At 38.3% G+C, this 26771-nt stretch overlaps 2 protein-coding genes and 1 long non-coding RNA gene across 4 annotated transcripts; 2 read left to right on the forward strand and 1 right to left on the reverse strand.

Moving 5' to 3' along the window:
• The first annotated feature begins 1789 nt into the window (after positions 1–1789).
• Positions 1790–8636, forward strand: mthfsd (methenyltetrahydrofolate synthetase domain containing). Of its 2 annotated transcripts, none has more exons than XM_041986532.1 (8): positions 1790–1980; positions 2123–2226; positions 3413–3526; positions 4004–4117; positions 5027–5117; positions 5749–5861; positions 6066–6191; positions 7690–8636. In XM_041986532.1, the coding sequence occupies exons 1-8, from the start codon at positions 1953–1955 to the stop codon at positions 8440–8442; spliced, it is 1443 nt and encodes a 480-aa protein (XP_041842466.1). In that variant the 5' UTR covers positions 1790–1952; the 3' UTR covers positions 8443–8636. The 2 variants fall into 2 exon arrangements, with proteins under 2 accessions (XP_041842466.1, XP_041842457.1); XM_041986523.1 differs by lacking the exon at positions 3413–3526 and adding an exon at positions 3576–3689.
• An 881-nt stretch (positions 8637–9517) lies between these two features.
• Positions 9518–15031, reverse strand: foxf1 (forkhead box F1). The gene is made up of 2 exons (XM_041986545.1): positions 13755–15031; positions 9518–12655 (listed from the first exon to the last, which is right to left on the reverse strand). Exons 1-2 carry the CDS (start codon positions 14731–14733, stop codon positions 12492–12494), a joined length of 1143 nt encoding a protein of 380 aa, XP_041842479.1. The 5' UTR covers positions 14734–15031; the 3' UTR covers positions 9518–12491.
• Positions 15032–15308: 277 nt separating this feature from the next.
• On the forward strand, positions 15309–26518 carry LOC121656760. The gene is made up of 3 exons (XR_006013495.1): positions 15309–15908; positions 23725–23795; positions 23870–26518. It is a non-coding gene; the product is annotated as an uncharacterized LOC121656760 (long non-coding RNA).
• Positions 26519–26771: the final 253 nt, after the last annotated feature.

Consider the following 26771-nt stretch of genomic DNA (forward strand, 5'->3'; position numbering starts at 1 on the left):
TCTTTTCTGAATTCAATAGGATGGTACAGCTCGCCCCCTAGTGGCACAATATAATACCTCCGGGTAGTCATGTGAAAACCACAAGAAACCCTCAATGCATGCCATCATAAACAGTATCCACAGTATGTCTTTTAATTGTGTAACAAGAAGCCGTAAGAGAAAACAGTTATTTACATCCCTCGTTAGTTAAAAATACATTGCTAATAACCCTAAATATAAACACAATGGAGCAGGTTTATGGTAAACAACATTATTAATTACATGCCAGAGTTTTGAAGACTGATCAAACACAGAAATCATGAAACAGATGTCTTATAATACACACAACAATACAAACTATTTTTCATTTATTTGATTTAATTTATTTTCAGTCTACAGCAAACTACAAAGATGAGCAAATCACTAAGCTTTGTCAGAAACCTTTGGACAGACACTGTTGTGGAAAATGTGTTTTTGTTTGTTCTTCATGGCATGTCCTGAAACTTTCGCATGAACTGCAATATGTTTCAGTTAATGACAATCATGATGGCCAGTTGGATTATTAAGACAGGAGATTCTCTGAATTAATAAGGCTATCATTAACTTAACATTTGTGGTGTTGAATTGCAGACATTACAAACAAACAGCATGTCTCTCTCAAGATCAGCTATCAATTTGGTATTATTCTGAATGTTTATCTAGTAAAACCATAAATCATATTTTCATTCAGTTTTCCTTATTTTGATCTTCCAGATTGTGCTTTGATCTGACAGCGTTTTAAAATGCCTTGTTCTGACTTTTCTGCTTACTTAAAAGGTTGTTCTTACACCGAGAGAATGTGTGTTTCATTGTAAGATACAGTTTTGGCCTAAATCCAACCTTGTAAAGGGATCAGTGCCATAGGTTTGGTTAAACTTAATTATCAACCAAGAGACAGCACTGAAACTTTAATTATTTTTATGAAACAACTTAAGTTTTTACATTTTGTAAATCTTCTAACTTTCTGATGTTTTTCAGATTCACATAAACAACAGCTAAGACCACCAGAAATTCTACCATTAACTGGAATTTTACTAAAATACTTTTATTGTTTTGTTAATGTCCAATGGGAAATTGGTATTGCCTTTGACTTTGCAACTCATACACAGCTCAGAGGATTCACCTCTAGTTTGAATTTTCTAAAGCTCACACAGGTGAGTGACATTACTGAGCACATCTGGAATTTTTTTCCACAGTGCAGCTTCTAAATATTTTTTTTTTGTTTGTTTGTTTTGTTTTGGTGTATTTGTTTGAAGCATTATTGTCAGTCATATGTAATTCATATTTTGCTGTTTTCACTGCAGGAGGTCAACTGAGAAAAGGAGGAAACAAATTTTATTATTATTTTTTTTACTATGTAAATGACAGAGTTGACTGGGGTCCCAGGTTTGGAACAATTTCGACCATTAGATTTTCCATTGCATGTGTGTGGTTTGCTTCCCAGCATCAAATTGGATTACATGGCTGTCATCACATCCCAAAACACAAACTATTTGCTTGCCAGCAGATTGTCAGTGACTCAGTGTGCTTTGTTGTACAGTTGCCTCAACACACACACACACACATAAATTTGCTACGAACGAACCACACTGTTTTGCTCTCCACAAAAGACCACGATTTGGTCCTTTGCTTGCACAGGCTGGTGTGTGTTCTGAATTCGTCAATTTGCCAAATAATATTTGAGATGAATATTTCTGATAATGACGGTCAACGTCAGAAATACTCAACTTAAAACATACTTAAGTTTAGACGTATGTACGGCTGCCTGGTAGGCAGTTTGCATTTTATCCAAAAACGTCCTTCTGAGCCGCCGTAGCAGCGATAAACACTGACAAGCAGCTGTTTCTTCATGTTACTGCTCACGTGGACGACTTTACAGCGAGACTTGCAGGCGTGTGTTGTAGAAGTGACCCGTTTTCATCAATAATAACACAATGGAGCCTGTTATGAAAATAAATCCAGGTAGGAAGAACGTTGGCGACGGTTTTTCTGGCTGTTAAAACTGAGTGCTGCCTCTCTGTCTAGCTGCCGTTTTGAGTGCTTTAACGGTAACGTTGCTTACCCCGACTTCACTTTTCATAAAACCTGTTTCTTCACACCCCAGGGGCGTCTAAATGGGACATCCGTCAGAAAGTGTGGGACTACATAGAAGAAAAGAATTTGGCCAACTTTCCGAGGCCTGTTCACAACAGAATCCCGCATTTCAAGGCAGGTTTCAAGCAATCATCTGGAGAAGATGCGTTCAGGACCGACGCTGTTTTGTATTTTGGGGCGTCACAACAAATTCTGCAACATAATGAAAATTTGCAGCCTCAGAATATAATCTTATCGAGGCCATTTTGTGGTGATATTGATATTTTTTCCAGGCATGAGGAGCCTTGCTATTTAGGGTCACTTGGGGTCATTATTATTTTTTTTTAAAGACACTAAAAATAATCTGCAGCAGCTGTTTACCAAATATTGCCTCTAGAGTCACTAATGGTACCAAGCTTGTATAGTAAAGTTTTATAGCTATAGAATTTCAACCTTCTCAGGAAAATCTTTAAGTTTTTTACTTTCACATCTAAATACTACTGAGTGATATTACTCAAAAGTTCCTTTTGGGAAGACAGTTAAATTATCTGTTTCTTTACTGTCTTACCAAACATGAACATTTTTGGACTAATGAATGGTATCTTTGGTTTCATGTACCTCTAATCAAAGTCTTTACGATGCAGTGCTAATACAGCTGAAATTCCTGTTTGGGGGTCACAGAATTCAACAGTATATGTATAACTTGACATTTTAGTCTATTTTAATTTCCTTACCCAAATAGCAGACATGTCTGGGCTGGATCCAGACTACTTTAGGCAGTTATGGCTCAATTACGGCACTGGAAATTGTTGTGTGGGCCAGAAGTGGACCAGATGTCAGTTGCCAGTCTGGCTTGGATTATGGCAAATCTTCTGTGAGCCACATGTGGTCCAGATGTCAGTGTTCTTGACGTGGATTACAGCAAGTATTTTGTGGACCAGAAGCCCTAATATGAGAAACCTGCTTCTACATAGATTATGACAATTTCATTGTGGGCTACATCTGGTGGTCATGTGGCTGAGTTTTGGTGGCCACACCAAATTTAGGCCAAACAAAAATGCACATTTTGGCCATATTTGGGCTAAACAATTTTTGCTGTCTGGGTAATAGTTTAATTTTAGTGAAGTCTTACTAATCTATTTATTTATTGTAAAACAACATACACTGAGATCTAAATACAATATGTAACATGCTAGAAAATTATATTAAATAGCATTTAACAAAGTAGAGCTTTTGATAGCTGTTGTTTAATTTTGTATTACTAAAACTGGTCCTGTCAATGCTTTTATTCTGTTTCATTTTCCATTTGCATTCTGGCCAGGGTGCAATTCCAGCATGCAACAGGCTTGCAGAGCTGCAGGAGTTCAAGTCCAGCCAGATAGTCAAAGTTAACCCAGACAAACCCCAGCAGCAGGCACGCTTTGTCACTTTGGAAGTAAGTTGACTTGATAAACATTTTATCAGATGCATTCTTTCCTCTTTAGGGGGCTTTTATGGCCTGCGCCAAAGTGGCGGAGCTGCAGATGTTCACCCAAGCAGCTGCAGTGAAGGTGGATCCTGATAAACCTCTGGAGGGTGCCCGGCTGGCAGTGCTGCAGGTAGCACTGTGTGGGAGAGGGTTGAAAATATCACAAGGCTAGAAAAGTCTCTTTCCTTTTCTTTGCATAGTATGCAATCACTTCAGTTTTATCTAGATGCAACAGTTTATATAAGAAATGACAAATTTCACCCTCTGATTCACCCGTTACTGTAAGAGACATTTCAGGCACAACACCAGTTTGCACTTGCTGAATATGAATCTAGATATTTATCACTTTAACCATCACTTAATGAATTCTATGTAATTCAGTGCCAGTCGTCAGTCATGTTACATGATTAAAATGTATTAAAATCTTTGGTATAATCTGTACAGGCAAGGAAAACTTTATTGGTCCCAACTCCTCGTCTTCGCACCGGTCTCTTCAATAAGATCACTCCACCCCAGGGAGCCAGCAAAGAACAGCTGCGAATATGCTCCTCTTCTCAGGTTGGAATGCATAGATTTATAGAGGGATGCAGCTTTGTCAGTCTTCATACATCTCGACAGGGATCTTTGCGATCTACCATAGAATTTGTGTACTACAAACTTTAGCTTCTGACCATAAATTGGGTTCCCTGTTATTTATATTTACCTAATTTGTTCATCAAGATATATTCAAGATTCAAATTCTTAAAGCATATAAAAGTCTTGATATCTAGTCATATTTAACAGTGAGATTTCTCATCAAAATTATAGTGACAAAGACCCCAATCTACGTTCTGGTAATATACAGACAGGTTCATACAAACTTTTTTAATTAAAATGTAAGCACAGATTAAATTATAGTGTGGTATCCACTAAGCAGCCCATGTTATAAGTGAGATGAACCGTAAGATTATTAAAAATATTTTGTGGGCTTACCTTTTTTTTGCCTCTATATTGTGATTTTCTGAAAGTTTTTTTTCCCCCATTCATCTCCTCAGTTTATAACACTCTAAACACATTTGATTTACAAACCTGGATGTCATGATTTAAAAGGCCTTTCTGTATAGATTTCACTTTCAGAATGCACTGGTTAATGTTGCCCAGAAGTTGGCCTGCTGACATCTGACTGGCATCCAAAATGCAAACTAAAAGATAAGCTAAAATGTTACATATTTTTTTCATAAAATGCAGTCACTCAGGTTATAAATGGGAGATGCTAAATAGCCTTTAAGTAAGTTTGTCAAAATATTGCACAACAAAGATTTTTGCTAAAAAAAGAAAAACAAGGGCATGACAAAGTACAGTCACAAGGTTGACATCATTCCCTTTGTATATGTTTCCATTAATTTTTTTAACCAACAGTTTAATTTACAAACCTTTAATGCTAGCGTGATGTGCCTATTCTCTTCCTGTCTTTCAAAATTGCCTCAGGGTGTGAAAGACTTCAGTGTGCCTGTCGACCTGGATGCAAAGGTGAAGGTAGATTTGATGGTGGTTGGCTCTGTGGCGGTCTCTGAGAAAGGTTTGTAGACCCCAGCAATTCACAACGTCACCAGAAGAGTTTGCTTAGATATGAATATTGTTGATTAGCATTCATTTTTTTTTGCAATCCTGACCAGTTTAACCACACGAACAATGAAATAACTCCTCATCAGCCTCCCAATCATTAACCTTTTGCATAATCTGATTGATATTCCTCCTGTTGTTTTCTTTGTGTTCCTTTTTCTATTAACGTACAGTACATTATTATCCTGACTGTCAAATGGCTTAAGTTAACTGATGGGTTGCTGCTTTCAGATAGATGTTTACTGTAATAATACATTTCTAAAATTTACTAATGCAGATGTTCTTAAAGTGTTTCATGCACATCATCCATCTGTCTTCATATCAGACTTTGTGTAACTATATAAACTGAAAAAGTTGTTAGAGCTGTCCTTACCACACACATCACTTTGTTTATAATTGAGTGCTGTCTTTAAAACACAGAACCCTGTATCTTAATAATTAAGTGCATAATGTTGCAGTAACAAGGTATTTTTGTCATGTAAATCTACTATTTAGTAAAAGTATCTCTCCAGATTTTAGATGTTGACTGATTCTCTAAATCACACACCGCTGAACCAAACTGCTGTCAGAGTATTTGCTTCGTTTAGGTTGTCGGATTGGAAAAGGGGAAGGATTTGCTGACATGGAGTACGGCATGATGGTTTCGATGGGAGCTGTGAATGAATCTACTGTGGTTGTTACTGTTGTCCATGACTGCCAGGTTAGTCTGCGTAATTTAAACTTATTGGACAGACCAAATGTTTCATGGAACTTTATTTTTAGCAGTTTTATTCACTTTATCCAAAAATGAACTTGAGAAACACAACCCTGTTAAAGTTGTAAAGAGTTTGAAATAAGTTTTAATTTAATATGTTCATTTTTTATCATTTTTCTTAATATTAGTTGTTTTATATGTATGTTTTAGGTGGTAGACATTCCAGAGGAGCTTATGGGAAGTCATGACCTGACTGTTGACTACATCCTTACACCTACCAGAGTTATTAAAACTAATTGCCAGTTACCCAAACCGCAGGGAATCATCTGGACTAAGGTAAATTTGAAAGGTTTCCTTTTACATAGTGTAGTGGCAATGCAAAATAAAGATTTGAAATTCAATTTGATTTTAGTTGGGGCTATAGTGGCTAAGAGGTTAAGGTGCCATGTTTGGACAACTGTGTTGTTTGCTTTTTAGAACACTGTCCTACACTAATTTAATTTGGATGCCAAATTAAATTAGTTACAAGTGGGATTTTATTGATGTGATATTTCAACTTAAACACAACTTTGGTCCTCTTTTTCAAAGAGCTACCCATTATTATGTTTGCACTTTACTAATTCATAGATGAGTGCTGCTTTATGTTTTTCTGTTTTATTGGACAACTTGCAGACTTATTTGTGTCATATTAATACCCTATGATAAAGTCAAATTATATTAATTTCAGTAGCATACTACGAAAACGAAAATGCACTGCTATGTTTGTTTATCTCATAGTCTAACCCTTTAAGGCCCGACCCATGAAAAAATGGTAAGAAAAGTCCATTTTTTAAATATGAGGTCTTTATTTGGCCCTTTAACAAAATGTAACAAAAACAACATTTTCTGAGGGGGATATCTACCATTTATTACTATGTGATATTTTAAAAATATCATAATGTGGTTTTCTGCTTCTAGGTATCTATTAGGGGATAGAAGAAAAGTATCGGATTGTTTTCAACAGGATTTTGAGCAAAGTTTATCATAAATTGAAGCAAAATATCTCAAACTGTATGTAAAAAATATGCCACGTCAGGCTCATATGGGCTAAATCTGGTTTTCTCCTGTGGTTTCCCAAGTCACCCATCCTTTAAGTTTCAGGTGTTTCCAGCATTGATTGACTGAACATTTGTATGAAACTTTCATTAAACCAATTATAAACCATAAACCTGAGCAGGGCTTTTAGATGCCCGAACCTTGAGTTTGTCTTTGAAGGGACACTGCCCTCTAATGGACGTAGAATAAAACTACTCTTCATCAGAAATGGTATACACACAAATAGTGTCAAAGTTTTATGTGTGTTGGTTTAAATTAGGATCTGGACTTCAAAATACTTCTGACTTTTTGACACAGGCAGAGAAGCATCACGTGTATTTCCTCCAGGTAATATTTCTTAAATTAGACATGATGGAGGTATTATTTTTGTCGTGTACCCAGATTGTGTGTAACCTCTGGGATCCTTAAGACACTCATGTAAGTAAACAGGACCCAGTGACCTCACAGACAGGAAGGCCGAGTCTGATCATCAAAGGCTCCTCTGCCCAGCCACCTTGGCTCTGCAGGGGCAGGGGGAACGACAGGTCAAACAGGCCAGTGTAAAAACAATGGGCTCATATATCCTTTTCAGGACTGGTCAGCATCAAAGGCTGCCAGGACTCTTGAAGACCCAACAAATCAAGAAAACAGTTGTTATTTTTAACTGTGTGGGAAGTGAAGTATCCTGCTGCTGTAAAGACAGTTATTAAGCTTACTGGCTGTGAGAAATTTTGATTAATACCTATTAATTTGTCTTCAGCTGGACACCGAAAAGCTGGAGAGGATCCCCATCCTGAAGAAGCTGCGTGCTCTGGAAGAGCAGGCTGGAAAGGATGTGACACTAGGGGCAGCATCGCTTGCAGCAGAGTCTGGCCTGCAGTCTGATCAACAAAAAAGGCAACCCAGACGGAGACCAAGGCGGAACACACAGCAGGATGCTGAGGGTGAATTTAGCCAAGAATCCAGACAAGAGAAAAAAGTAGAGGCAGAACAGAAAGCCAGACAGCGACCAGCCAGAATGAGGAAAGACAGTCGAGGAGATGGAAAGGGAGATAAAGAGGGAGAAACTGGTAAAACTGTAAAGGGAAAATACAGAGAGACCGTGAAAGAGCAGGGCCCAGAAGAGGGTGGAGATGAAGTAGTGACTCGGCGTAAGCTTCCTCTGAGTGTGACCACAGTTTACCTGGGAGGAATCCCTGCTGGGCTGCGAGTTAGTGAGCTGAAAACTGCCCTCAGAGAGAGGAAGGCTGCACCACTGAGGCTCACCTGGCAGGGAGCTCAACACCGAGCCTTCCTGGACTACAGTGACCCTCAGGCTGCGGATACGGCCCTGGAGGCACTTCAGGATCTCTGTCTGAATGGTCACAGTCTGCAGGCAGAGTTGGCCAAGAGCCAGCGTGGAGGCAAGAGGTCAGGACAGTCCAACAGGAGACAAAAACCAGCCGCTGCTCCGAAGTCTAAAACGGCACCACCAGAAACAAAGAGTGACACCACAAAGAAAACTGAGCAGTAAAAGCAACAGGCAGCACACAGGGGGAAAACTAAAAAAAAAAAAAGTCAATTTGATGCAACCCTAAATGCCTTTTAGAAGAGTTTTTTTTTCTTTTAGAAGTCAACATGAATCTAGTGAGCTAAATAGATATATGTGAGAAAGTTTGATTTAAATGCAACATAAAGCATTGCCAGAAAGACTTTTTTTTTTTTTTTTTTACAAAAGCTCTCACAGCTATTAAACATAAATCTGTGCCTTGCTTTGTTGATACACAGCTCTTGTGCTGTGTGTCCTGGTGACCTTTCCTCTTTCAAGGTCCTTTTTTGAGTGATTCCCACACAGCCTACAGTTATTTCCCTTTCCAACTTTAGGCTCAATACTGTTTTTGTCTTGATGATTCAGTGGACTCTTTTTAATAACTCTAGCTTATCTACTCTAACAATATGTTTTCAGACCTGTTGGTTTTGTTGTTTATTATAAAACAAAACCTGTCAGTTCCAAGTCAAAGAATAACTAGGTGATATTTGTTGCCATTGGCACCACCGTGTGGCCAGTTATACAGCTGATAAAATCCTCATCATTTGAAGCTGAGATCTGATAGTAAATATAGAAAATTCTTTCTTTGAAATGGCATTTCACTTGGCTGCAACTGTGCTCTATACCACACTGTTTTCCATTCATTTCAGAATTTTATTTTTATTTTTATTCTATTTTTTTCATTTCTTCCTACAGGTTTCTTCCACTCCTCTAAATTTTATGCTTTAAATTGTAAAATAGTTCTGTGAAGAAGTTAACTTTCTGTAAAACATTTTACACATGCTGGCATGATCTCAGTTTTGTTGTGTCATTTTAACCAAATTTAGGACCTACAGATAAACTGGCAATGTTTTGAATACACACTAAAAATACTGTTGGTTAAAACTGTTACGATACAGCCAAGATAATTTCATCTTCCTTACGGAGTTTACCTTCTTACAGAACCCAGGATCTAGTTTTGTAACAGTATTTTCTGTTTGTGTGTTTTAGTGCATATAATGAACTAATAAAGGGGATTGCATAGCCTTAAGCCGAGCACTCTTACTGTTTTTTTTTAGTTCCTTCAGTTTTTTAGGGAAAAATATATTGTTCATTTGAACAGTAATGTCTTTATTTATAACAGGGACTTTAATTGGTCACCCCCTCAGCCCCCACACACACCTTTTTTAAAATAGAAAATGACACATATCACTTTAACAAAGCTTGGAAGACTGATGCATTTCACAGTGTGAGCATGTGATTCAACAAACTCTGTTTAACCTTTAAATTGTCCGGATAGAGCTTTGACTTGGAACAAATACTTGGATTGTTTTCCAAACAACTTCCATCCTGAATTCAGGAAAGTGGAAATTTTATGATTGCCTTTCTTTGGAAGTGGGAGACTCTGCTTTATTGCTGGTTTTGGGACTTTACAGGAGGTTTGTTTAAATTTGTGTGAGAAATAAAATACTTGCCCATTGACAACATCTTGTACTTCCATTGTTTTTTTCTGCATGCGTTTCTGTATAGATATTTCCAGTTTAATAATTGCCCATATGACAGTGAATTGTCTTAAATGTGTTTTTTTCTTGTCCTTCTTCTTTCATTGAAGTCTTGGCAGTATGAAGACACAAGCCCACAGCGTGTCTGTCTGCACAGTGCATGCCGCAGGCTTTTTATGGAGCTGTCATCCAGGCCTGGCCTGGGAACAGCTGTGGAGCTCCATCTTTATCCTGAGCTCCGCCAGAGCACTGAACCCCACCAAATGTCATCAGTTTGTTAATGTGCTGTTCCACCGCTGTTGAGCCTCCTCACCCTGTACTCCATAGCGTTTTACTGGGGTTCAATCAGTGGTCATGTTGCATGATTTCAAAGCAGTGCAACTGTCAAAAAGAAGCAGATTACATTTTCTTATAATGAATGCCTACACTCAACAATCTTCATGTCTTGTAAAATAAGATCAGTAAGACATCTTTGACAATTCCATTGTTCTATCTAAACTACAGGAGGTGTGTATCAGTGTAGGATAATGTGACTGATAAATAGCAGTGGGGTGTTGGAATCAAACTTCTCTGAAACAGAGGCAATGGACATGCCAATCCTCACTAGTTCTAATCTGAGTGACTAAATCACCACAGGTCAAATTAGAGTTAATTAAATCTTGTGAGGGTTTGTAATCAAATAGTCTGATCTAATGATAAAAACATTCAGGACTTCACACATTCATTATTTCTGTTTACTTTAATTGCATCTTATTCTTGTGACTTTATAGTACAAGGTGAGGTGTTTTAGAGATTAATACAAGGTATCCCTTCACACAGTAGGCAAAATACATTGAACTTATTTCTATTTAATTTTTTTCTTTTTAATCCCATTTTGTATAAATTTTCTAACCGTTATACACACTGACACCCTGGTGCAGTTCATTACACAAAAAATGCGTTATTTTATCAGCACCAGCTATTATGTTTTCTTAAGGTTATTTAGCAGAAATATTTTGGTACTTGTTGCATTTGAGGACAACTTGCTGCATCACCAAAAACAAATGAGTTCTGGAGGTTTTCACCCTGTAATAACTCTGTCTCAGATTTTCTCTTCCTAACTTGCTGCACACCCTTGTTTTAAAAGGTTGTTGAGAGTTAATTTTGAAACGAAAAAATCATTATTTTGCAGAAAATCTGAGTTGCTCATACAACATCAGCGCAGCTCAATAATTGCGTCTGTGGAATCAAGAGACTCCGGTGAGGTCGCGTTGTACAACACGGGCTTACCAGCTGCTGCAAGTAAAACATCGCTTTTACATTCCAACATTTTTCTATGTTTTAGCACCTCATAAATGATGTTGGACCTTATATGCATACTGTGCTTTCAAATTAGGATCTTAAGGGGTTAACCCCAATTTTTTGTCAATCTAATTAGCCTACAAGTAATCCAGAGAAAGTTGAAAGATTATTCACATTGTGTTTAAGCAACAATTTCCTATTCTTTAAATATTGCTAATTTGGAGTTAAATGGTTCTTAATATTATCTCTTTTTAGGGCAACAACAGTCCTGGAAAAGGAAAAAAATGCAAAAGTGTTTGATAGTAAAATTCCCTTTTTATATAATTCCGGTCCAATCAATGTTTATTTCGAATGGTTTGTTGCGATAAAACGTATAAAAATAAAAGTCAGCCATCTCAGGTAGACCATTCGCTAATTTTCCTACCCAAATATCGTAAGTATACAGTGCTGAAAATATACATAATCTGACACAAACGACAGTGCTTACAATATACCCTAAATTTCATTATAAAATTACAAATAATAGGCATTTGACAAATATTGCCAATAAAGCACATAACTCCTTAGCCAATTCGCCTGAAATTAAAATATAGGCCTACAGAATAAATAAAAACTTGCGCTTATAGGCTATTCAAAAAAGTGCCATCTTTTTTTTTTTTTTTTTTTTTTTTTTTTTTTTTTTTACACAGTATACAGAATATGGACGTACAGTATATGGGTAATGTCCAGAATTATTCATTTCAGAATTCAACGTTGGAAGAATATTAAAAAGAAGAACTTCTGTCTAATTTGAAAGCATAACAATTTAAACGGAGAAAATGGAAGTGCATTTTTTTCTTTTTTTTTATCTTTTTTTATCTTTTTTTTCTTTTTTTTTTTTTTAACAACATGAATAAACAAGAACAATAGTGTGAATTGATAGTCATCTGCTCTGCAGGACTAAGTACCAAATGGCAGCAGGGTTTCCTTCGCCCACTCTTTACCCCGCTGGTGACGAAGATGACATGAAAAATTTATATTATTATATATTATTATTATTTTTCAGGTGGTTGCTTTGTAAATAGGCCTATCTCCGTGTCTTTTTCCGCTGTGTGAAACAGTACTGAGAACTAGTCCGGTATACTGGAAGCATGGAGCGCTCTCCGAGGGTGGGACGTGCCCTCATGTCTCTCAGTAATTTGCTCCCATCTCAGTTCCTTCTGCTGCATGATATTCAAGTCTGTGAAACACCGTCCCGTGGTCTGCACATTGTCCATGGCGGGTGGTGAGTGCTCACATCACGCAGGGTTTGATGTCCTGGTAGGAGACCTGTTGGTGATGGTAGTAGGAGCTGCTGCTTGGTGAGTGCATGGCCGAGGACGTCATGGCGTTGAACGAGAACACGAACTCTTTTCGGTCGCACATGCTGGGGGACTGGGAGTGATACCGAGGAATACCTGCACATGAATAGAAATGGATTAAAACCATGGATTAAAAACACCATCTGTGATATTATCAATAGTATTTTAACTGAAGGATCTGAGGATAAGTTATAAAACGGGTTATGTATTCACGGGCATATATATATATATATATATATATATATATATATATATATATATATATATATATATATATATATATATATATAATGAAAATAACCATTAAATCAAATGATTGCATAATTTAGCAATAAATAAATAAATAAATGGAGCTTATAGGCTTTTAATATCTTAACTAATTATTTAACCGTCAATTACACGACTTTCTTGACTTATTTAATTATTAATCCTAAAAACAAAAGTATTAAAATAAATCCAAAAATGCTGAATTTTATTTCAAGATAATCATATATATAATTGACCCTAGGTCCACTAAGCACCATTAAGACTGTCAAGAGAGGCTATCCGGACTAATTGACAGTCACTCTCTTGCACGCCAGTCCCGGAGGACTGAGAGCCTCGAGGCAAGGCAGGCTGGACCAAACCGCGCTTGTTTTTCTTGCCAAGAGATTGGCATTAATGAAAACTGCCCTTCCGTACTGTGGCCTCTCTCTCTTTCTCGCTCTCTCTTTTGTTTGTTTGTTTTTAAACACTTATATTGCCATATAAATATTGCCACATGTATCTGGATGCTATTCAGAGTATCCCCCGTTTAATATTTCAGTTGCAAAGGTCAGGAATAATTTTTTGTGGGGTAGAATACTTGGTTTCTTTGCATTTCGCTATTTTCCTTATTGGCCTAATTTATGCCCTTACAGCAAAGAAAAGCCGTTTGATTGATAAATAAATGAAACGCAGATCCATGTTTTGCTAAACAGAGTTGCTCAGTATTTAGACAAATGTTTGGCACATAACTATTTCACATCAACACACTTGCATGGTTTGAAAATAATGTTTGAACTCTCCAGCCAAATAATTCGATTGCATAATTGTGAAATAAATGTTCAAACTTAATGCTGTTTCGTTCTTCGTAAATTCTACTATAATTATTTTATCTGGTTATTAAGGCAGATTTTACGGTTTTAGTTAACTGGAAATGAAACATTGGGCCTACCTTGTAAATCTGCGCTGCTGTGTCCGTTCTGGTGCAGGTACGGTTGCTCTAATGAATGTGTTGGTAAACTTGACTGCAGCGGGTTGGCCCCTGGATTACAAGGAGACAGTGGCTGCTGCTTAATGTATGAAGCCCCGTTATTCAGTGAGGCCGAGGGGGCCGGAGCCCACGCCGAAGCTGAGCTCGAGTAGACGGGGTGAGGCTCCATGACTCCCCCGCTGGTAAGCAGAGGGGAGGCAGAATTGTCATGGTGGGGATAATCACTCCCTGTGGATCCTGTACAACTTCCCATGTAGGAATGTCCACTGTTGGTCGACAAGTGTGACATGGAGTGCCCGGACAGACCCATCCCATCCATGTTACCTGCCAAGTGTCCATTCATCATCCCAATCCCACTGTCCAGAGACAAACTGTTGGGCGGACAGGAAAGGCCCCCGCCGCTCCCTTGGAAATTGTAAGACTCGGGGATGTGGTTGAATCCCAGGCCGTTCATCATGCTATACATAGGTTTGAGCGCCTGGCACTTGCGCCTAAAACCCCGAGGTCTCCTTCTGAAGGAGCCTTCCTCGAACATAAACTCACTAGCTGGGTCGATAGTCCAGTAGTGACCCTTCCCTGGTCGACCGAGGCCTTTGGGCAGCTTGATGAAGCACTCGTTCAGGGACAAGTTGTGACGCACGGAGTTCTTCCATCCTTGATATGAGCCCCTGAAGAACGGGAAGCGGCTCTGCAGGAATTGATATATTTCACTGAGCGTTAGGCGCTTGGTTGGAGAGCTCTGGATAGCCATAACTATTAAGGCTATGTATGAATAAGGGGGTTTCTCTGGTCGTCGGATCCCTGCGTTGGTCTTTTTCGTTTTTGTTGTGGAGGAAGCGGTTTCCATCACCACCGTCTGTCCGTGCGGCTTCTCCGGGGCAGACATCGGGCTGCTCTGGGCAGGAGTCTGCGCTGGGGGCTGCTGGACCTCTGCCGTCATTAGTTTGGCTAGGTTTAGTCTTCGAGATGACAAAAAAAAACTCTCCACCTATCACTACTACAAAGTTTGATTGTACTTTGATGACATAAAGAGAGAAGTGGAGGGAAAAAGAAAAATGACAGCAAAAACTAAAGGCACGACTGTCTTCTAAGACTTCTCGGTTACGCTTCGGTCCTGCTGTAGTGTGAAGTCGGGTCGTTTTGTAGGCAACGTCCAAAACGATACAAGGAGCAGAACAGGAGCCGCTTTCCACTTCAGTTGGTGTGTTGTCGTGCGTCCGAGGAGCTCACTTTTTACTTATCTGTTGCCATCGGGCAATGGAAGCTGTCTTGTTCATCCTAAAGTTGGGGGCCCGCCCAGTTCCCTCCTACCTCCAGTGGTGGGCTGTAAGCACACATCTGCCTGCGCTCACTTTTCTGTGACTTTTTTTCTTTTCTTACACAAAAACATTGAATAGTTATATCCCACATATAGTCTGTTATGAACTATAGATTATGCATTATTACAAGCGAGAGTAGGCTATATGAATATTGCTGGAAGATAAACTAAACAATTACAATGGAAACAGTCTTCAATTAGTCCGTTCATTGTTTTTCAGTCTTGTTTGATTTTCACAGACGTTCTAATTTTTAACAGTGTTTGTTTTATATTCATATGTGTTCATTCCTTAACTGCAGTGTAAATCGTATCTCTATTTCAGACCAGCTTCGATGTGCCTCACAAGTTGATCTTGTCTCCGCTGTCATTAAAACTCATTAAATATTTTAGAAAACCCATTTAATGCATAAAAAGCATCTAGCGGAGATTGTACCCCTCACGTTTCAAAACCAGCCTCCTGATTTCTGTAAAAGATAGACAGGAACATGGGCAGGATGTTTATACAGCAGAATGTAAACATTTTCCCTAGCCTTCTTTAAATAAAAAATCAAGCAAAAGCCTGGTTAGATCAGCTAATACTCAAACTGATGCATCTGCTCGCAGTGCCTTCTGTTGGACTTTTTTCTTTTTCTCTTTTTTGTTTTTAACAACTGAATATTGTTTGTGTAATGCAGTCGTAATATTTACGCAGGGACGCGGGAGGAGTGAGGCGGAGGATCAGCCGAACTGTGCGCACAGAAACTCGGATGGGGACTTGGGATCGACTCCTCAGATAGTTAAATGACCCAGGATTCGAGGTAAGGCGGTTTTAACACACACTTTTAATCACCAGAACTGTGGATGCTGTAAGTCAGTCCCACACGGAGAAAACCTAGATTGATCATTTCTCTTCTCATTCTCATTATTTCTTTTCTTTATTTTTTGTGACATAATATAATTAAAAAGATGCAGCCCAAATGTGCATGAAACTACAAAGGTCGCACCAGTTCATCTGTTTCTGTTTCCAATATCAAAAAGCTTAATTTTTAATTTACTACCCTGTGTACAGATGTGAGTGTGACCTGCTGGAAGGCGTTCAGTCCATAGCCTTAAACTGTTGACAGTAAGTTGCTTATTGTTCCCTGGAGAGCTTGGCAGCCGCAGCCTGCAGCCTTTTGCAGATCCGTGAGTCCGGATTAGTGAACGCGTGCTCTGATCCCCGCCCGTGTTATCGTTTTAGTATATGCTTTTGATGCCTTTTGGATTTGACTTTGTAAAAAGTTATGAGAACATGCTAAATGAATCCTGTGCGCAAAATAAAATATAATTATTTTTATGGATCTCCTCGTCCACAATGATCCCATGACATACATTTTTTGTATAAATTAATGCGATTAGATGACGTGATTAGTTGATTAAATTGTGTATAAATGAAAAGTTTTTCTTTAGGCGGTTTGTGGAAACGATAAAACAATTCACTGACAACATTTTCATCCCAGAAGTGATGGACATGTCCACGTTCAGTTTTTGTTGTTGTGCATCAAAATGAATGCATGCATTGTTTTAATCGGTGCTTGCTCGGCCACCGGTTTGGAGGGAGACCCACATATTCATCAGTGAAGCGGACCACCCAGCGCGCACCAGGGCAGGCGCGCTCCCGTCCTCTCTCTCCCTCTTTACCCACTGCATTTAATTACCGCTGATGACTTCATTCCATTAAGGCTTTTCCCTCTCACGCTCAGTCGACTCATGTCATACTATTCGTTCTTACTTGTTAATGGGCCTGAACATATTTGGACTTTTTTTTATCTCGAAAATCCAACTAAAGCCAATGTCTGTCATGCAATAAAATAATAATAATAAAAAAATATCAAGGGCCAAAAAAAGTTAAGGCAAGCAAGCAGAGTTGGGTGGTGATGCGCTATTCCCTCCAGTGTCCCCTTTCCCACTGAAATAAATGTTCATTTATTTCACACCACTTTTTAATTTAAATATTCCATAGGTATTAGACCACATAATGAGACGGCAAGTGCAGGGAAGACATCCTCATAACGAGACAATCTATACTGGGGTGGGGTGTGGGGGAGGCGGGTGGAGGTAAACAAAGAAACATGTTCTCTTTGGTTCCACAATTAATTAACATGTTAACGAAAATGCAAACGGAAAAGATAGTATTCGTCATTAGATACGCTTAAGGGCCGAGGTCAGAGCTCCCCTGCCTGGTTGGAGACGAAGTCTTGCAATTTTCCATGACGTCTCATTGTGAAATATTTGACAGCACTGCATCCTCAGGAATGCTAGACCACTTAGGTAGAGGTACACCACAGTGTGCACCGTCCTGACAAGCTTTCCGGATAGTATCTTACCGATATTTAGTGCGCGTCAATGCAATATCCAACAAAATTGTGCGCATAAATATTTCCCTAATGATTACTTTCTTACTTTATAGTGGGCCTTAAACTTGGTGTCAGAGCTTGTTGCAGGTATAGAACGTTTTTTTCTACACAATTAAAACTTTATGCTCATAATCTGCACAGCATTAATACCAACAATTCTATCTTCACTGTTCGTTTTAGTTCATCATATCCAAATAATATTGGAGACAAACTGATGGACGTAATTATTCCTAACAACATATTGCGCTACATCACTTCAAGTTCTAATTTTGTTGAAGAAACTAAGGTAACACAGCTCGCAGCAGACGGGACAGCGAGTTTATTTGGTTCGGACTCACAGCAACACACTAACAACTTTGTATTTCAAGTGTTATATTAAATACTTCTTTCATGGAGCATCGTGTCTGAGTAATAGCTTCAATAGTTTCCCTTCTGGGTGGTGAAAGAGGGCGGCAGAGGGTCACCGAGAGGCCGCAGAGGCTTTGTTTGGAGGACAGTGCTGCGTAGAAATCCATCAAATGGCCATTAGGTTCGTCTAATCTGAACTTGAGTCACTTTTTTAAGCAATCATTTGTTATAAAAATGTTGTTTAAAGAGTTTAATGAAATAAAAAAGAAGAAATACGCTTTCCTTAATTTTCATTAAGCAATAAATGAATGGATGAATGAATGTATGAAGGAATTAAATTAAAATAGAATAACAACAGATCTGAGCAGAGGGGAAAAAGTTAGGCAAATAAAGGGTTTCTTTAAATAAGCACAGAGTCCACAAATGGTCAATACTGATCAGATGCCATTTAAATGGTTTCGAGTTGAGCAGCAGAATACAAGTTTAACTTTGTATTTATACACATTTTACACTGTTGGTATTTCTCTTAATACACATATACACACAAAATCATTAAAGGCGTAAATATAGGTGAAATAAATACAGATAGTTTCAGGATCTTTTAAGCGCTGTTGTAAATCAACGTTTATTTTTCAAATCCTCTTCTCTACATAAATTACAAATAAATCAATGTAATTTTAGTATTATTCACTGGATGATAATATTTACCTCCCAAATACAAATCCAAAATACTTATAATTACGCATGTAAAACAGTATTTTAACTGTTGTTTTTTGTGTGCTTTTTTTTTCTTGGCTCTTTGCCTCACTGTCGCCTGCAGTTCACTTAGTATTGTCACTTTAATTGAAAACAGTGTAATGTCGAGGTGGGTACCCCTCATCACTTTCCCTGCGCGGTAGGTGGCCGTGTATATTTTCCTTTAAGTGCTGTTTATGTGCTCGAGAAAGGACGGGATTGCTAGCAGACCGTTGATTGCGCGCACTGGGCCGCTGTGTGGACTCCACACCGTCGTCTCCAACAATCAGCTTTATGACTTTTTATATATCTATCTGAAGTGCATCTTTTTGAGCATGAAAAAGCAATGAAAAGATCATCCCTAAGGCAAAATTCCTAGTTTGATTGTTCATGAAATTGTTTTAAGAATGTTTTTTTGTTGTTTTTTTTTTTAATCAATGCCATATTATCCATATTGATGTTCATGTTCAGTATGAAAACAGAGCCTAATTGAAAATAAAACTTTGCAGACATTCGCATTGATGAAGAGTCCTTGACCTTGACACTGAGCCCAAGCCAGGTATGGGCAGTGGAAACCCCGAGGTTGGTTTAAAATAAAAAAATTCAAGTATATAATTCTGGCCTTTGTTGTGCATAATTTTACAGGTGGATCCGTCTAATTTGGATGAAGCGCTCGTTTTTCTGTTCTTACACACTTAAATTCTGTAGTTATTTTAAGTTAGAATTTATTAATTTATTTAAAAAAAGAGAGGAAAAAAGACCTGGTTGTCTGTAATAATCTTTAATTATTGTTACACAGACAGGCCAAACCAGCAGATTTAGTTCCTGCCTTTAATAGAGGGCGCCCAGTAAGAACTTTTAATTATTTTTTGCAGCCCAAAACATACATTTTGTAATCAGTAGCCTTCGTGTTAATATATACTTAATAACCTTTCTGTTTTTTTTCTTTAAAGCCCAGGTGTAACACCCTACACATACGCCCTCCTAGCTGCTTAGCTCCAGTTGTCAGTTCTAATCTTAACGTGGAAGTAACCACTAAGACTTGGAGATGACAGTTTTGTAACGTAGACTTCTGATAAAATCTGATTAATGTTTGAATTTATGTATTAAACAAACCGCTCACACTCACGAAACTCCACAACAGAGATGTTACTGTCAAATCATTTTGCCTTTAACTGGTTGTGCTTTGATGTTTAGTTGGATCACGGAGCATTTAACACAGTGTTTCTTTTTACGCGTAAAAAGGGACAAATAATTTCTCATGCAAAATCCTTGAATCGTTTGTGCAAACGTTATTGTGAGAATCTCGGCCTCCTCCTCCTCAGCAACACTTCACACGCCTTCCAGCAACTCCCCTGTGTGCCATAATGTGTAAAGATAGCCGGCTCCCAAATCCAAGAATCCTATTTTCTTTTTCCTGGATTTTGTCGTTTGTCACACATTGAAATATTGCTGTCAGACAATACAATAAGAATACGAGCATATGTAAAATTCTTGCTGGTTTATTTTGCACATCATGGGCAGTAGGTTACCACATAATTTGACATGAAGGACGGCAGTGGGGAGGACTTGGCAGGTCCGGAGTTTTTACAAATTCCTCACTGTCCAAATGTGGTTAGCGCTTGCAGGAAAATGTTTCATTATTATAAATACCTGATCAGAGCTGTTTCAACAGGTTGGCAGCTTGCTTTGTTGGGTGAAAAGCAAGACAAGAAGCATAAGATGGGGGTGGGGTGGTGGGGATATATAAGAACAAATGGAAACTGAAAAAAAAAAAAAAAAAAAAAACCGAGATTGGTCTGTCATATATTCTTAAATGACATCTGGACAGCTTGTGTTTTATTTCTGTCCAATTTGTTAAAAATGTTTTTAGAGTAGATAATCATTTTCAAATTATATCAAATAATTCAATAAAATTTCTAGCATTGGGGGCAATTCTTTAGCATGTTTGTTTTTTATTTAATTCAAAATATAAGATATTTAACATCGTCAGACTGCCTCATGGACAGATGCAACACTCATCCTAAATGTTTGGTGGGAGTTAATTATAGTTTCTGACATTAAGTTATTCTGACTAAATGTAAAGGTTGTATTTTATTTGGTGTGTGTGGTTTTGAGATCTGCCTATAAGTAAAAGTTGTGTGAGACAAAAAGGATATTTCTGTTTGAAAACAGGGGGAACCCTTCTTTAAAGATTTATGTAAATGTTGAGAATTTAAACTTGCATAAGTTTACATAGAAGCCCCTATTTCTACACAGTAATTTTTATTTTTTTATTTATTTATTTTTTTGGGGGGTGTATCTGGATCTGTAAAGTAGAATTTACTTAAGTTTTGTACCAACTGAATGCTAGATTTCTTTAATAGTATGTATTTATATTTTAATACTATGTATTTTGACAAAAAAACATAATTTATTTTAATCTTATATATTATATCTTTGCATTTAAAAAAGGAGAAAAGAACACCGCTTTCTATTTCTTTCTATAGCTAAACAAACAGCAGTTACTTGCTTTCTTGCTTCTTTCCAGCTTTGCCGCACTTCCCTGTTGCTTTTGCCTCTCCAGTAAGACTCAGTCTCACAGTGAGTGGGAGACTGTGGGGTACCCCACCCTGCAGTCCTGCACACCTCCCAGGACTGGTCCATCATGGTCTGTCTAACATAGGGAGAGACATCAATAATGAGAGCTGAAGCAGAAACCACAGTGGAGAACACAAAAGAGACAGGGAGGGCAGACGCAGGCCACAACTAGCTCTGCTGCAGGTTAGCTCCTTTGATACTGCCTTGATGGCTGTTTGATGGGTGCACATGGGGCAACGTGGGTTTATACATACATGTTTACATAATATCTATGGTGTTTACGCAAGGCCCACCAACCCTTTTTTTCTTTGCTCTGAAGGGGGATTTTCCTGTGGCATGCTGCTTCGGAAAAAGCAATTAAGAATTCCCAAACAGTACACCACAATGGGAGATATCATTTGTGCAATGTGTGTTCCATGTCCCTTGCAGTTATTGTCTGGAATGAGTTGACTATTTTTAATCTGCACACAACCAAATCCACCTACAGACAAACCTCAAATTGAAGGAAGGGGAGGGGGATGAGTGGGCATGATAATTGTCTGTTGTGGAGCTCAAACTCCTCTGTTCTGCCATGAACAACTTTGGTAGTTCACAACTTGATACTCAGTGCTCCAACTGATTTGAAATTAGGGCAGATCCTCATTGTCTGTGGGAACTGATAGGCAGCGGTTGGAATCAGTCAGGAATGCTTTGGGATGGTAACTGGATTCATTTGTAATGCCCGACTCTCCACAGCAGAACAAGTGGGAAAAAGGCCCAGAACATTTCCTGAGTCTAGGGGGTCCCAGCGAAGCATCACACACATGGCATCATATGACAGAGATCATACCAGGTTTAGGCTATGATCATCTGTGAGGAGAAAAGTGGAGAGGAGGACAGCTGTAGGAGGTGTAGTGGTTGCAAGGGGCAGTGCCAGCGAAAGAAACCAGAGGACAGAAAGCAAGTATTGGAGCTGTAACCTGTGAGGGAGAGACTAATAAGCACAGAGCTGAAGACTGTTTTTTTCATATAAGTTTAATTTATTTAGTCACATGGCTTAGCATTTTTAATATATTGAAGTTTAGATTCTGATTCAAAATCAGTATGACATCTAATGATGATAGATAGATAGATAGATAGATAGATAGATAGATAGATAGATAGATAGATAGATAGATAGATAGATAGATAGATAGATAGATAGATAGATAGATAGATACATAGATAGATAGATACGGACCCATAAATTTAAGCAAATTATAATTTCAAGCAGCTGAGTTATATTCTATAGAAATTCTGTGCAGTTTGCCAAACGTTATCAAGTCCTGCTCACCAGGAGTTGTTGAAAATAATCCTGTTTCTGTGTCTGAATTTCAAACTTCAAACTATACATGTCTGTGTTATGAGCCCACAGCTTGTTTAATTTTTCAAGTTTTAGTATAGCTAGAACAGAGAAAACAGTTTCTATTCATGAAAAAAGAAAAACAATTTAGAAGAGTTTCTAGCAGTGAAAAAGAAATAATAATCCAATGATTATAAGAAGTAGCTTCTTTTTTGTGATTTCAGAATGGATTTATTGAGGTTTAACCCCAGTGGATACTGCTACAAGAAAGAATGCCACTGATTATAGAAATGTGTGAATTTGTGTGTGTAGCAGAGATGTCTGTGTTTTGATTGGACCGAGCTATGGCTATGAGAGGAGGTGGGGGTCACAGGGTGGGTGGGGTGAGATATTTGTGGCAGTTCATGTCGATTGAAGACACAAACAGAATTGTGTCTGCATGTTCCCCTCTGCAAAGGGGACCTCCAAACTTGACTGCAATAAACCGCAATTTAAAGTTATGTCAACAAAGCAATCTGCAAATATTATGATAAAGGTGACTTTTTTTCTGTAGCTTAACAGCTTAGACCTTTTTCATTGTTTGTAATCGTGCCATTAGCCGACGTTAGACTGACATGTTACCATCTGTCTTTCTCCATGTCTGCTTTTCTCTGCAGATTTGCATCTGTATGTCAGTGGCTAGTTTTATGTGCTTGTGATGGCTGTCTATGGCTGCATGTGTCAGTGCAAATAGGAGAATATTGTTGACTAAATATTTGCATGTGTGTCTGTGGACAGGCTTTGCTCCCTCTGGCTTGTGTAAATGTTACGATGTTGGGAGAAACCCTATAGTTGTCAAAGGGCTTTTTATTTCCACCTGCTACCGGTCTCTTTCCGTTGGTCTGCTCTATAACAATGGCACTGAGAAAGCTGTGGAGTGCACAGTGATTGATGTTAGACTGTATTTGGCCCGTCTTCAAATGGGGGCCTTAAAGGAAGTGGCTATCCCTCCCTTCCACCCTAACTACCCTGCAATAACGCAGGGCTTAAGAGGGCAGAGTGCTGATCACGACTTTTTTAGACATCCCATTTTAAAAATGTGCCAATCGGCCCAAAAGTAGAGTTGGCAGGCGCCTATAAACAATATTTTCGCGACTTATAAATCAGTTAGCCACCAGATGGAATGGGATGACGTTAATTTACACCGTAAAATCAAACTCAACTTTATCCCCTCCATCTTGTCTCCAACGATCACGCTCTTTCTTGTCCTGTCAGGGAAGGAAAAGATGCAGGCTCATCTCCACTGCATTCTTTCCATTTAGCTCAAGAGCAGCGTGGTAGAAAAGGTAATCTATCACCTAAATTGTCTGTCCTTCTCTCTGCCTGTGTCTAACTGTGTTTCTCTTTCTCCTTCCTCCAGGCTGGAGTGGGCAGGCACCCGGGTTTGGCCACAGGAAGCTGTGAATTCTTTGGAGAATGGAAGATGTCTCATGGGGAGACGTACTGGCCCCCCACCCGCCCACAAACCACCCCAAAATGACCCCTGACCTTTTCATGTGTTTATATCAGACCATGGAAGTGAGAAATAGTGATGAGTCACTCTGGTTGTGTGTTTACACCCCAGAGTCACGCAAGGAAGGAAATCAGCCACGGTCTGCTAAAAGTGGCGAGGTGAGAGAGAGAATAGCTGCTGTGATTTACCTCTTGGACCCAGAACTTATTTCACGTCATCTGCTGAAAAAACTTTCAACCAACACAGAACAGCAGCGGTAGCAGCACCGAGGACTGCAGTTGAAGAAAAAAGCACATACCAAAACATGTAAATGGTACAGTTGTAGGTGTGTGTCTGCGGTCCTGCTGCTACCATACCAATTATTTCAGCAGGATAACTCGTATGTAATAATTAATCTGAATGAGCAACATTTCTTTATTTGTTTAGTTCCTTTCTAAAGCAATCATGCCTCTAAGCATCTTTATTCTAAAGAAAATGGATTCAATTTGATCCCTGTACGCTTCAAAGTGTATTTTTTATCGAAAAAAGAGGGCATTGCTCAATTTAACTAACCGCTTTGGGATATTGGAATGAGATTATTTACAATAATGATTAATTAGTTGAAAGAAATAATCATAGATTTTAAGAGCCTTATTTTGATTAATTGAGTATATACCAGCAGAACTTTATCTTCCTGTATGTAATATGAATTTTGTCTGACATTGTATCAATGATAGCTATTAGACAGGTTCCACCATGAAAAAAGTATTACTTATCAATAATTATATTATTACAAGTGGATTTTATTAGAGAAATTCATTAAGAGTTGTAATGACTGCAGAGATAAACAGTCACTGTAATGTTAAAACAGGCAGTATAGATTGTGACTGATAACAAAGAGGCAGAGATGTTGCTGAAGTCATTGTATACGCCTCTGAAATTGATTTGACATCTTCAGCATGCCCATATTTAACAACAAGACAGGTGATTGTATCCTTTAGGAAAATTAAATATTCTGAGGATATGCTCATAATATTAGTGTTATTGTGTGTTTTTCTGTTTTTATGAGTGTTTTTATTTATGTGCCATTGATGTATAAATCACACTTGATTGTATTGTGATGTGCTCTTGGGGGCTTGTTGTATCCTGTGAGAAGTCTTCACTGTGGCTTTCATTATACTTTCAAACACTGTGTCATGGATCCCAAATTGCACAACTGTTGTTTTCAACGTGAAGCTGAAGTTCTTGCATTTGCATTCAATAAATAAAAGAGACTTTCTTTCTTTTCATTGCTAAACTGGTGCTAGTAGCTTCATTGCAGACTGCAGTGAGTATCCTTTTACACACCCCCATACACATCGCCACAATGAGAGAGTCAGCAGCTTTTATTTTGGCCGATTTCTTCTGAATTGTAAGTGCTGTCAAGGGCTTTGATGGATAGTTGTGTTTATCACCATATTATTAAGTAATCAGGCTCACCACAGCCGGGCCTGAAGCTCCTTAATTCCAGCTGAAGCACACAGCTTCATGCTAATTAAAGGTTTGCTAAACCAGTTTATTTTTGTGAATTTTTTAGAATATAGATGTCTGTTTTTAAGTGTGTAGAGTGTGCTGATTGTTGCATTTGCATTCTGCCTGGAGCATTTAGCGCCAATGTTCAGGGTAGTGCCATCATCAGACCGATCAGAGGTAGTTACACAGACAATCTATTATTCTACATTGCTGTAAAACTTGCAAAAGGTCAGTTTATGTGCAAACAGAAAAATCTAGTCAGAACACGAAAAAGGTCAGTCAGACTATGTTGTTTGGATCAGCAGAGATTTCTTCTCGCTTCGTTAATAGAGCCTGCGGCGGGCTGCGTTTGTGTATTTCTGAGGTAAACACAGTCATGGCAAAGTGGACTCGATGCTGAGTGTGTCCTGACTGGAGACAGAGAGCACTGTGGCACAGTACTTTCTGAGACACTGGCAGCTCTCTAGAGGCAGGGTTAATGTGATGAATGACCATCTTTTAATGGGCCATTTATTAAGGTGAAACAGCTCTTTTAAAAACTGGAGCTTGAGACACTGGTATGACCAGTTTCAGTGAGAAATTAGTCAGGTGGCAGATGTTTTATGATGGAGCAATTCTGCCCTGCTCTTGCTTTTAACCAAATGAGGGAAGAATTGCTTGAGTGACTGCATATAGGAATCACATATAGCTATAACTTTATGAATTTAAAACCACAACTGACTTCAAACCATGATCCACGGATTAGTTTCTCTTTTAATCTTTACCACTTTATATATATATATATATCATATAACTTTTCAGCCATCAACGAGAAGCTGCTAATTGTAGAAATTACTCCACAAGAATAATTAATCAGAGTGTAAATAAACTTTTATGAAGTGAAAAGCAAAAGGTGGAAGGAAGGTATTTTTTTTTAGTTTTAAACAGATTTTCATATTCAACATAAATATGCTGCTAAAGATCTGTGATTTGATTATAATGGTGTTCAGGTTTTATCCTTCCCATATTTCCTCCTACCATTTCTATTTTTTGATGCTTTACATTGTAGCAAAAATAAATAAATAACTGTTCATAGTGTATCTTATATGGTTTACCTTATGCTGCTATTTTGGGAAAAGATTATGTCTTGGTTTAATATTGTTTTCACGTTTTCATCAATAAACTAATTAAAAGTTTTTGTGATGCCTTTACACATAATTCCACACATGATGTTGAACAAGCAAGCAAAATAACAATCATGATGATGATGAGAAACTGTGCAAAACAAGAAACAGAATAAAGAGACTCTTTTTCCTTTCTACAATCTTTTACGTGTGAA

The sequence above is a fragment of the Melanotaenia boesemani genome, chromosome 1 (genome assembly GCF_017639745.1).
Source record: "Melanotaenia boesemani isolate fMelBoe1 chromosome 1, fMelBoe1.pri, whole genome shotgun sequence".
In the NCBI taxonomy this organism is placed as follows: Eukaryota; Metazoa; Chordata; class Actinopteri; order Atheriniformes; family Melanotaeniidae; genus Melanotaenia; species Melanotaenia boesemani.

Coding starts and splice junctions, on each gene's coding strand:
- mthfsd (XM_041986532.1), top strand. CDS start 1,953: ATGGAGCCTGTTATGAAAATAAATCCAG. Junction 1,981..2,122: donor TGTTATGAAAATAAATCCAG/GTAGGAAGAACG, acceptor TTCACACCCCAG/GGGCGTCTAAATGGGACATC. Junction 4,118..5,026: donor GAATATGCTCCTCTTCTCAG/GTTGGAATGCAT, acceptor AAATTGCCTCAG/GGTGTGAAAGACTTCAGTGT.
- foxf1 (XM_041986545.1), bottom strand. CDS start 14,733: ATGACGGCAGAGGTCCAGCAGCCCCCAGCGCAGACTCCTGCCCAGAGC. Junction 12,656..13,754: donor CAGCAGCGCAGATTTACAAG/GTAGGCCCAATG, acceptor ATTCATGTGCAG/GTATTCCTCGGTATCACTCC.